At 52.5% G+C, this 12,146-nt stretch overlaps 1 protein-coding gene across 6 annotated transcripts in view; it reads left to right on the forward strand.

The window, feature by feature from the left end:
* LOC132385735 (dixin-like) overlaps positions 1-12,146 on the forward strand; it is a 270,730-nt gene that overhangs the window by 184,584 nt on the left and 74,000 nt on the right. For all 6 annotated transcript variants that reach the window (XM_059957946.1, XM_059957948.1, XM_059957947.1 and 3 more), the window contains one exon: positions 10,061-10,170. In XM_059957946.1, coding sequence (XP_059813929.1) covers positions 10,061-10,170 — 110 coding nt within the window. The remainder of the gene's footprint in view (positions 1-10,060; positions 10,171-12,146) is intronic.

Here is a 12,146-nt window from a genome sequence, read left to right on the forward strand (position 1 = left end):
AAATTGCCTGCTAGTTGTGAAATTTCTCATGTCCTTCGCAGACATCACTGTCTGGCATGGGGGGGCGGGGGGCTACTGCACAGGACCGAAAGAAGCTGCAGAGGGTTGTAAATCTATTCAGCTCCATCTTGGGCGCTAGTCTACAAAGTACCGAGGACATCTTCAGGGAGCGGTGTCTCAGAAAGGCAGCATCCGTTATTAAGGACCCCCCAGCACCCAGGGCTTGCCCATTTCTCACTGTTACCATCAGGGAGGAGGTACAGGAGACTGAAGACACACACTCAGTGATTCAGGAACAGCTTCTTCCCCTCTGCCATCAGGGAGGAGGTGCAGGAGCCTGAAGACACACAATCAGCGATTCAGGAACAGCTTCTTCCCCTCTGTCATCAGGGAGGAGGTACAGGAGCCTGAAGACACACACTCAGCGATTCAGAAACAGCTTCTTCCCCTCTGCCATCAGGGAGGAGGTGCAGGAGCCTGAAGACACACACTCAGCGATTCAGAAACAGCTTCTTCCCCTCCGCCATCAGGGAGGAGGTGCAGGAGCCTGAAGACACACACTCAGCGATTCAGGAACAGCTTCTTCCCCTCCGCCATCAGGGAGGAGGTGCAGGAGCCTGAAGACACACACTCAGCGATTCAGGAACAGATTCTTCCCCTCCGCCATCAGGGAGGAGGTACAGGAGCCTGAAGACACACACTCAGCGATTCAGGAACAGCTTCTTCCCCTCCACCATCAGGGAGGAGGTGCAGGAGCCTGAAGACACACACTCAGCGATTCAGGAACAGCTTCTTCCCCTCTGTCATCAGGGAGGAGGTACAGGAGCCTGAAGACACACACTCAGCGATTCAGAAACAGCTTCTTCCACTCCGCCATCAGGGAGGAGGTGCAGGAGCCTGAAGACACACACTCAGCGATTCAGAAACAGCTTCTTCCCCTCCGCCATCAGGGAGGAGGTGCAGGAGCCTGAAGACACACACTCAGCGATTCAGGAACAGCTTCTTCCCCTCCGCCATCGGGGAGGAGGTACAGGAGCCTGAAGAGACACACTCAGCGATTCAGGAACAGCTTCTTCCCCTCCGCCATCGGGGAGGAGGTACAGGAGCCTGAAGACACACATTCAGCGATTCAGGAACAGCTTCTTCCCCTCCGCCATCGGGGAGGAGGTACAGGAGCCTGAAGACACACACTCAACGATTCAGGAACAGCTTCTTCCCCTCTGCCATCAGGGAGGAGGTACAGGAGCCTGAAGACACACACTCAGTGCTTCAGGAACAGCTTCTTCCCCTCTGCCATCAGGGAGGAGGTACAGGAGCCTGAAGACACACACTCAGCGATTCAGGAACAGCTTCTTCCCCTCTGTCATCAGGGAGGAGGTACAGGAGCCTGAAGACACACACTCAGCGATTCAGAAACAGCTTCTTCCCCTCCGCCATCAGGGAGGAGGTGCAGGAGCCTGAAGACACACACTCAGCGATTCAGGAACAGCTTCTTCCCCTCCGCCATCGGGGAGGAGGTACAGGAGCCTGAAGAGACACACTCAGCGATTCAGGAACAGCTTCTTCCCCTCCGGCATCGGGGAGGAGGTACAGGAGCCTGAAGACACACACTCAGCGATTCAGGAACAGCTTCTTCCCCTCCGCCATTGGGGAGGAGGTACAGGAGCCTGAAGACACACACTCAACGATTCAGGAACAGCTTCTTCCCTCCGCCATCAGGGAGGAGGTACAGGAGCCTGAAGACACACACTCAGCGATTCAGGAACAGCTTCTTCCCCTCTGCCATCAGGGAGGAGGTACAGGAGCCTGAAGACACAGCGATTCAGGAACAGCTTCTTCCCCTCCGCCATCAGGGAGGAGGTACAGGAGCCTGAAGACACATACTCAGCGATTCAGGAACAGCTTCTTCCCCTCCGCCATCAGGGAGGAGGTACAGGAGCCTGAAGACACACACTCAGCGATTCAGAAACAGCTTCTTCCCCTCCGCCATCAGGGAGGAGGTACAGGAGCCTGAAGACACAGCGATTCAGGAACAGCTTCTTCCCCTCTGTCATCAGGGAGGAGGTACAGGAGCCTGAAGACACACACTCAGCGATTCAGAAACAGCTTCTTCCCCTCCGCCATCAGGGAGGAGGTGCAGGAGCCTGAAGACACACACTCAGCGATTCAGGAACAGCTTCTTCCCCTCCGCCATCGGGGAGGAGGTACAGGAGCCTGAAGAGACACACTCAGCGATTCAGGAACAGCTTCTTCCCCTCCGCCATCGGGGAGGAGGTACAGATGCCTGAAGACACACACTCAGCGATTCAGGAACAGCTTCTTCCCCTCCGCCATCGGGGAGGAGGTACAGGAGCCTGAAGACACACACTCAACGATTCAGGAACAGCTTCTTCCCCTCTGCCATCAGGGAGGAGGTACAGGAGCCTGAAGACACACACTCAGTGATTCAGGAACAGCTTCTTCCCCTCTGCCATCAGGGAGGTACAGGAGCCTGAAGACACACACTCAGCGATTCAGGAACAGCTTCTTCCCCTCCGCCATCAGGGAGGAGGTACAGGAGCCTGAAGACACACACTCAGCGATTCAGGAACAGCTTCTTCCCCTCTGCCATCAGGGAGGAGGTACAGGAGCCTGAAGACACAGCGATTCAGGAACAGCTTCTTCCCCTCCGCCATCAGGGAGGAGGTACAGGAGCCTGAAGACACACACTCAGCGATTCAGGAACAGCTTCTTCCCCTCTGCCATCAGGGAGGAGGTACAGGAGCCTGAAGAAACACATTCAGCGATTCAGGAACAGCTTCTTCCCCTCCGCCATCGGGGAGGTACAGGAGCCTGAAGACACACACTCAGCGATTCGGGAACAGCTTCTTCCCCTCCGCCATCAGGGAGGAGGTACAGGAGCCTGAAGACACACACTCAGCGATTCAGGAACAGCTTCTTCCCCTCCGCCATCAGGGAGGAGGTACAGGAGCCTGAAGACACACACTCAGCAATTCAGGAACAGCTTCTTCCCCTCCGCCATCAGGGAGGAGGTACAGGAGCCTGAAGACACACACTCAGCGATTCAGGAACAGCTTCTTCCCCTCAGACATCGGGGAGGAGGTACAGGAGCCTGAAGACACACACTCAGCGATTCAAGAACAGCTTCTTTCTCTCCTCCATCCGATTCCTAAATGGATATTGAATCTTTGGACACTCCCTCACTTTTTTTTAACATACAGTATTTCTGTTTTTGCACTTTTAAAAAATCTATTCAATATACGTAGTTTTATTTATTATTTTTTTTTACTCTGCTAGATTATGTATCGCATTGAACTGCCGCTGCGAAGTTAACCAATTTCACGTCACACGCCGGCGAGACCAGACTTGATTTTCATTCTGATAGCACGCTGGTTGATCAGGATAATGAGCAATTGTTGACTCTCAATGTATCATGCCTCATCTGCCTCTGTCTTCTCTCAGGGCAACACGACGCCCCTCTCACCAGCACGGTCGCCTTCAGTCCAGTAAACAAGTCCAAAGAGAAAACATGTAGGAGCACAATTAGGCCATTCAGCCCATCAAGATTTTCTACTACCCCTCTCAACCCCAATCTCCTGCTTCCGCACCCCCCCCCCCCCCGTAATCCGTAACCTATCGACCTCTGCTTGAAATATACCCAGTGACTTAGCCCCTCCAGCCGTTTGTGGCAATTAATTCCACAGATTTACTGCCCTCTGGCTCAAGAAATTCCTCCTCATCTCTGTTCCAAAGTGACATCCCTCTATTCTAAGACTGTGGCTGCTGTCCGGGGCTACTCCCACTGTAGGCGACATCCTCTTCACCTCCACTCTCAAAGTTCAAAGGTGCCTCTAGGCCTTTCAACGAAATCCCCCTTCGTTCTTCTGATCTCCAGTGCCGTCAAACACTCCTCACCCGTCAACGCTTTCGTTCCCGGGATCACCCTCGCGAGTCCTTCTCTGCGCCCTCCCTCTCCAACGGCAGCGCGCCTGCGCTTAAATCCGGGGCCCGAGGTGGCGATCCTGACGGGTGCCTGCTGCGGCCCACGTCAGCTCCGTCTTGGTGCACGCGCTCGCTTGCTCTCGTCGTTTCAATGCATAGCAGCGGAACTGCTAGCACCAGCAACCCGGGTTCGATTCACGACGCCGCCTGTAAGGAGATTGTACGTCCTCCCCGGTAACCACGTGGGTTTCCTCCGGGTGCTCCGGTTCCCACCCCACACAGTCCAGAGATGTACCAGCTGTTCGATGAATTGTAAATTGTCCCCTGATTAGGCGAGGATTAAATTGTGGGATTGTTGTGACTCCAAGGGCCGGAAGGGCCTCTTAGACTTCCCACAGAACCTACGACGAGCAGGTTTGCCTCTTGCTTGTGTATCAAAGTGAGTAGGAGAGTTTTTACAGTACAAGTTAACGGCTTTTCTCTGAGAATCGAATTGCCTTCATTTCTTATATCCTTCACATACATGAGGAGTAAAAATCTTTACATTACATCTCCTTCCAAATGTGCAATGTGCAATCATAGTAATTTTTAATAAAACAGAACAGTTAATTCATGTTACCCTTAAACTTTTGCCCCCTAACCCTCAACTCGTGTCCTCTTGTTTGAATCTCCTCTACTCTCAATGGAAAAAGCCTATCCACGTCAACTCCATCTATCCCCCTCATAATTTTAAATACCCCTATCAAGTCCCCCCTGAACCTTCTATGCTCCAAAGAGTTAGAGAAACTGAAGGATGCACACATTGGGTTTAAGAGGTTGGGATCGAGTGAACCCCTTCGTGCCTGCACAAAAAAAAAGATTAAAAATACTTAAGAGGAAAATCAAGAGAGTGAAAAGGAAGGAATTAAGATTTAGATCTTAATTGGCAGCTGCGGAAAGAGATACTATAGCTATATTATTGCTATCATGTTAACCATCATGTTATCAAGAACATGAGTTGTAGAGACCTTAAAAGTGAGTCCATGGGTTCTGGAGTCATTTGAGTGTTGGGGTGAGTGAAGTTATCCCCTCTGGTTCAGGAGCCTGATGGTTGAGGGGTGATAACTGTCCCTGAACCTGGTGATTGTGGGTTCTGAGGCTCCTGTACCTCCTTCCTGATGGTTGAGGGGTAATAACTGTCCCTGAACCTGATGGTGTGGGTCCTGAGGCTCCTGTACCTCCTTCCTGATGGTTGAGGGGTGATAACTGTCCCTGAACCTGGTGGTGTGGGTCCTGAGGCTCCTGTACCTTCTTCCTGATGGTTGAGGGGTGATAACTGTACCTGAACCTGGTGGTGCGGGTTCTGAGGCTCCTGTACCTCCTTCCCGATGGTTGAGGGGTAATAATTGTACCTGAACCCAATGGTGTGGGTCCTGAGGCTCCTGTACCTTCTTCCTGATGGTTGAGGGGTGATAACTGTCCCTGAACCTGATGGTGTGGGTCCTGAGGCTCCTGTACCTCCTTCCTGATGGTTGAGGGGTAATAACTGTCCCTGAACCTGCTGGTGTGGGTCCTGGGGTTCCTGTACCTCCTTCCTGATGGTTGAGGGGTAATAACTGTTCCTGAACCTGGTGATTGTGGGTTCTGAGGCTCCTGTGCCTCCTTCCTGATGGTTGAGGGGTAATAACTGTCCCTGAACCTGGTGGTGTGGGTCTTGAGACTCCTGTATCTCCTTCCTGATGGTTGAGAGGTAATAACAGTCCCTGAACCTGGTGGTGTGGGTCCTAAGGCTCCTGTACCTCCTTCCTGATGGTTGAGGGGTAATAACTGTTCTTGAACCTGGTGGTGTGTGTCCTGAGGCTCCTGTACCTCCTTCCTGATGGCTGAGGGGTGATAACTGTTCCTGAACCTGGTGATTGTGGGTCCTGAGGCTCCTGTACCTCCTTTCTGATGGTTGAGGGGTGATAACTGTCCCTGAACCTGGTGGTGTGGGTCTTGAGACTCCTGTATCTCCTTCCTGATGGTTGAGGGGTAATAACAGTCCCTGAACCTGGTGGTGTGTGTCCTGAGGCTCCTGTACCTCCTTCCTGATGGTTGAGGGGTAATAACTGTTCCTGAACCTGGTGGTGTGGGTCCTGAGGCTCCTGTACCTCCTTCCTGATGGTTGAAGGGTAATAACTGTTCCTGAACCTGGTAGTGTGGGTCCTGGGGCTCCTGTACCTCCTTCCTGATGGTTGAGGGGTGATAACTGTCCCTGAATGTGGTGGTGTGGGTCCTGGGGCTCCTGTACATCCTTCCTGATGGTTGAGGGGTAATAACTGTTCCTGAACCTGGTAGTGTGGGACCTGAGGCTCCTGTACCTCCTTCCTGATGGTTGAGGGGTAATAACTGTTCCTGAACCTGGTGGTGTGGGACCTGAGGCTCCTGTACCTCCTTCCTGTTGGTTGAGGGGTGATAACTGTCCCTGAACCTGGTGGTGTGGGTCCTGGGGCTCCTGTACCTCCTTCCTGATGGTTGAGGGATGATAACTGTTCCTGAACCTGGTGGTGTGGGTCCTGGGGCTCCTGTACCTCCTTCCTGATAGTTGAGGGATGATAACTGTTCCTGAACCTGGTGGTGTGGGTCCTGGGGCTCCTGTACCTCCTTCCTGATGACAGCAGCGAGGGAGAGCGTGCCCTGTGTGTTGGGGGCCCTCGATGATGGACGCTGCTTCCTAGCAACAACGTTCCGTGTAGCTGCGCTCAATGGCTGGGAGGGCTTTACACGTCTTGGACTGGGCCTTTTCCACTTTTTTCTGTACTGGAGAGTGCCCAGTTTGTTAGGGTGGAGGCTAAATATTTCCTGTAACACATAGGACTGCCGGCTTTTACACCTCCTCCCCCACCCCCCCCCCCCCCCCCCCCCCACCTTCTGACTCTGGCATCTTTCCCCTTCCTTTCCATCCCTGACAAAAGGTCTCATCCTGAAACATTTGCTGTTTATTCCTCTCCATAGACGCTGCCTGACCTGTCTTGGGCACGTATATATTGATAGGGTTTTGCACAGGACTGTGTTGGTCAATGTGGAACGGAGCGCAAGTTTGAAAATCTGGCGGGACTAAAGGGTTTTGTGAACGGCAAGGGCGGGGCGCCTGCAGGAGGGGTGTGGGACGGGTGGCAGAGAAGGAGTGCAGGGGCAGGGGTGCAGTCATACACCCGCAGTCCCGGGACGCCAGGCAAGGTAATTTGATCCCAAACAGTCGGTTTATTGATCATTTCAGGTTGTCTCTCTGGTGCTTCCTGCTCCCTCCCCTCTCCCTTCCCCTTTTCCCCAGCCATGATTTCCCCCGTCTCCTCCCCACTCTCAGTCCACAATAGAGACCCATATCAGATTCAGGTTTCTCAACACTCACGTATGTCATGAGATTTATATTTTTTGGGGGGCAGCAGTACAGTGCGAAAAATAAAATTGCTACAGCTGCCTAGCTATATAATGTATATGTGCCCAGGACTTTTCCAAAGTACTCTATATCACAAAATATGATCCGGAAGAATTCTATAAAACTATATTCCTGACTTCCCAGCAGTTGCTGAAAATACTGACAAATAGTTTGGGAGCTTTTTGTTTAAGTATTGAACGGACTTTGGCTTTGAAATAATAAAGAAGAGGGCACTGGGCTTTCACGTTTTGGTTTGGTAACTCCCGAATGGTGGGAAAAGCCGGAACTATTCTTTGAGTGTTGAGAAATGTACGTTTGCACATCTCAGAAGAAGAAACAATCAGGCAGATTATTATTTAGATGGGGAGAAAATTCAAAACTCAGAAGTGCAAAGGGACTTGGGGGTCCTCGTGCAGGATACCCTAAAGGTTAATCACCGGGGAAGCGAATGCTCTGTTGGCATTCGTTTCGAGAGGGATAGCGGATAAGAATAAGGAGGTGCTGATGAGGCTCTATGGGGCACTGGTGAGACCCCATTTGGAATCTGTGTGCAGTTTTGGGCCCCCTATCTTAGAAAGGATGTGCTGATGTTGGAGAGAGTTCAGAGAAGATTCACGAGGATGATTCCTGGAATGCAGGGGCCAACATATGAGGAGCGTTTGTCGGCTCTTGGACCGTAATTCATTAGAGTACAGAAGAATGAGAGGGGATTTCATAGAGACATTTAGAATGGTGAAAGGGTTGGACAGAGTAGATGTGGAAAGGCTGTTTCCCTTGGTGGGTGAGTCCAGGACAAGAGGTCACAGTCTGAGAATTAGAGGGTGCCCACTTAAAATAGAGATGAGGAGAATTTTTTTTAGCCAGAGGGTCGTGGATTTATGGAATTCGTTGCCACTTACAGCTGTGGAGGCCCAATCATTGAAGGTTTTTAAGGAGGAGATCAACAGGTATCTGATTAGTCAGGGTATCAAGAGGATATAGGGAAAATGCCGGAAATTGGAACCAGACGGGAGAATAGTTTAGCTCATGGTGGAGTGGCGGAACAGACTCGATGGGCTGAGCGGCCTACTTCTGCTCCTTTGTCTTGTGATCTTGTGCTTCTGTGTCCTGTCGCAATTGGGGCGCCACGGTAACGTAGCAGTAAACGTGACGCTATGAGAGCTCGGTGGGGTCAGAGTTCAATCCCAGCATCCTCTGTAAGCAGTCTCTACGTTTCGCCCCCACCCCGACCGCGTGGGTCTCTTGGGCTCCGGTTTCCTCCCACAGTCCGAAGACGTACCAGTCAGTAGGTTAGCTGTAAAGAGTCTCGTAATTACGACAGGATTAAGTCAGGAGGTTTCTGGGCAATGCAGCTTGAAGAGCCAAATTCTCCTGTCCTGCCCTGTATCTCTAAACAAATATTTATAAATAAACTGAATGATACTGAAAGTGACACATAGAAAATGCTGGAGGGACTCAGCAGGTCAGGCAGCATCTGTGGAGAGGAATAAATAGTCAATGTTTCAGGCTGAGACCTCTCGTCAGGACTGGAGAGGAAAGGGACAAGTCAGAAGATGGGGGGAGGGAAAGGTGTGCAAGCTGGCCGGTGGAGGGGTGAGACCGAGGGGGGAATGAATTGAGACACCAGGTGACGGGTGGGGAAGGTAAAGCGCTGGAGAGGAAGGAATCTGATAGGAGAGGAGAGAGGACCGTGGGAGAAAGGGAAGGAGGAGGGACACCAGGGGGAGGTGATGGGTGGGAAAGGTAAAGGGCTGGAGAGGAAGGAATCTGATAGGAGAGGAGAGAGGACCGTGGGAGAAAGGGAAGGAGGAAGGACACCAGGGGGAGGTGATGGGTGGGAAAAGTAAAGGGCTGGAGAGGAAGGAATCTGATAGGAGAGGAGAGAGGACCGTGGGAGAAAGGGAAGGAGGAGAGACACCAGGGGGAGGTGATGAGTGGGAAAGGTAAAGGGCTGGAGAGGAAGGAATCTGATGGGAGAAGAGAGTGGACCGTGGGAGAAAGGGAAGGAGGAGGGACACCAGGGGGAGGTGATGGGTGGGAAAGGTAAAGGGCTGGAGAGGAAGGAATCTGATGGGAGAGGAGAGTGGACCGTGGGAGAAAGGGAAGGAGGAGGGACACCAGGGGGAGGTGATGGGTGGGAAAGGTAAAGGGCTGGAGAGGAAGGAATCTGATGGGAGAGGAGAGTGGACCGTGGGAGAAAGGGAAGGAGGGACACCAGGGGGAGGTGATGGGTGGGAAAGGTAAAGGGCTGGAGAGGAGGGAATCTGCTAGGAGAGAAGAGTGGACCGTGGGAGAAAGGGAAGGAGGGACACCGGAGGGGGGAGGTGAGGGGCAGCTGAGGAGAAGGGTTAAAATGAGAGCTAGAATAGGGAATGGATGAAGGGGGAGGGGATTCAATTACCAGAAGCTGGGGAAATCGATGATCATGCCATCAGCTTGGGGGCGACCCGGATGGAATATGAGGTGTTGCTCCCCGACCCTGAGAGCGACCTCACTGTGGCAGGGCAGGAGGCCACGGTCCGACACGTCAGAATGGGAACGGGGAAGTGGGATCGAAATGGTTGGCCACCACGATCCCCCCCCCCCCCCCCGGCCTCAGCGAGCGGGGGGGGGGCGGCGGCGGTTCCCGGTGTTGGAATGTCCCCGCGCGCGGTCGCTCCAGCTGTTTTCACTCCCACGCTAAATCAGCGGCCGTGACTAAAAAGGCCTCGTCTTTTCCAGCGTCGGCTCCGCGAGTCCGACAAACAGCGCCAAGCCGGAATCCATCAGCAGCCAGCTGGACGAAGGGTTGGATTTGTCATCCCAGAAGGAGGAATGGGAATTCAGGCCCGGTAAGACGAACTTTGCCTGTTCTGCCCTGACTGTCTAGCACCGGTTCTGTCCCCGTGTGTGGGGGGTGTGGGGGGGGGGGGAGGATTGATACGTGGGTGGTGACGATCCGGCATGTGTTCCTTCATAGAAACATAGAATAGTACAGGCCCTTCAGCCCAACCCTCAAACCCTGCCTCCCATATAGAGCTTATAGAGTCCCCACCTTAAATTCCTCCATATACCTGTCTAGTAGTCTCTTAAACTTCACTAGTGTATCCTCCTCCACCACTGACTCGGGCAGTGCATTCCACGCACCAACCACTCTCTGAGTGAAAAACCCTCCTCTAATATCCCCCTTGAACTTCCCTCCCCTCACCTTAAAGCCACGTCCTCTTGTACTGAGCAGTGGTGCCCTGGGGTAGAGGCGCTGGCTGCCACTCTGTCTATTCCCCTTAATATCTTGTATACCTCTATCATGTCTCCTCTCATCCCCCTTCTCTCCAGAGAGTAAAGCCTAGCTCCCTTAATCTCTGATCATAATCCATACTCTCGAAACCAGGCAGCATCCCGGTAAATCTCCTCTGTACCCTTTCCAATGCTTCCACATCCTTCCTACAGTGAGGCGACCAGAACTGGACACAGTACTCCAAGTGTGGCCCAACCAGGGTTTTATAGAGCTGCATCATTACCCCGCGACTCTTAAACTCCGTCCCTCGACTTATGAAAGCTAACGCCCCATAAGCTTTCTGGATTACCCTATCTACCTTCGACCTCGACCGAGCCGAGGATCATGCGGTCCGGGTGACGTACAAATAGCATCGGTGTTTACAAAGGGTTCGCAGGACGAAAGTCCGATGGGACGGGAGCCCCCCCCCCCCCCCTCGAGATGAGTGGACGTGCAGACGACGGTGGTTAGGTGTGGCGGCCGAGTTTCGTGACCCCCCCCCCCCCCCGCAGAGGCTGAAGTGATGCGGGGGCGGCTCTCCGGTGATCAGCTGTATGTCAGTGTGGGCACGCCACTGTGCTGGCAGCTGCTTATGAAATACGTGGCTTAATCTTGCGTCAGACTGTGAGGCGCCGGAACAGAATTAGGCCAATCTCCGGGTGTTCCCTCTCCCAGGGAGCTGTGGACCTCTGACCCCTGTTACCAACCCCGTAACTGGGTGACTTACCAGCAAAGATAGAAACGTCCATTGGAGTCTGGTGATACTATTTTTAACAATATTTATTAGTAAAAATACACAAAAATAATATCAATGCAAATATACAGTTAGTATACGTCATCAATACTAAACCTAAAAGTGTGGGTATAATAATAGTCAATAAGAAATAAGCTCTATCGTTGTCTAGGGGATAACGTATTGTCCGATGGAAATATACAGTTCACTGCAGTTCCACAAGCTGCCGTCTTTTGGTTGTCGCTGTGTTGCACTTTGTTAGAGAGAGAGAGAGAAAGATAATGGGAACATTTACCGCTACGGGTTTTCCCAACCTTCCTTTATGATTTCGATCCGTCAGGTGTCTCGTTGTCGTGGCCGTTCACTTGTGGCCTCTCCTTTAGCAAAACCGTTCTTCCGTGATGAGCCCGCCACCCCGGGCAAAGGGAGGACGCACACGAGCCCCCACCGGCTGTCGCTATTAAATGCTGTCACGGGATTTCTAGCGTTTCTCCTGCTGCGTCTAAGGGGGTTGTTCCCCAGACCCTCTTTTATCCTTACTCACGGGGTCTCAGATGTCAATCAGGTTGGGATGATGCAATCCCTCAACCAGCCCACTCTGGTCGTCCCCTGAGGGGCTTCAATGAATAGTACAGTACTCAATACACAATTCCTTCTCCAAGAGACGATGGCCGTTATCAGTGGTTCCGTTCCTCTGATGTCAGGACACATTCCACCTGGTTGTGTATTCTCCGTCTCTCCCTCACGATGTGTATCTCTCTCATTTCCTGGGTCCCAGACCCGAAATAATAGCGATCTTGCGATTCTCAAAAAGGAGG

This window comes from Hypanus sabinus, assembly GCF_030144855.1.
Source record: "Hypanus sabinus isolate sHypSab1 chromosome X2 unlocalized genomic scaffold, sHypSab1.hap1 SUPER_X2_unloc_13, whole genome shotgun sequence".
Classification (NCBI taxonomy): Eukaryota; Metazoa; Chordata; class Chondrichthyes; order Myliobatiformes; family Dasyatidae; genus Hypanus; species Hypanus sabinus.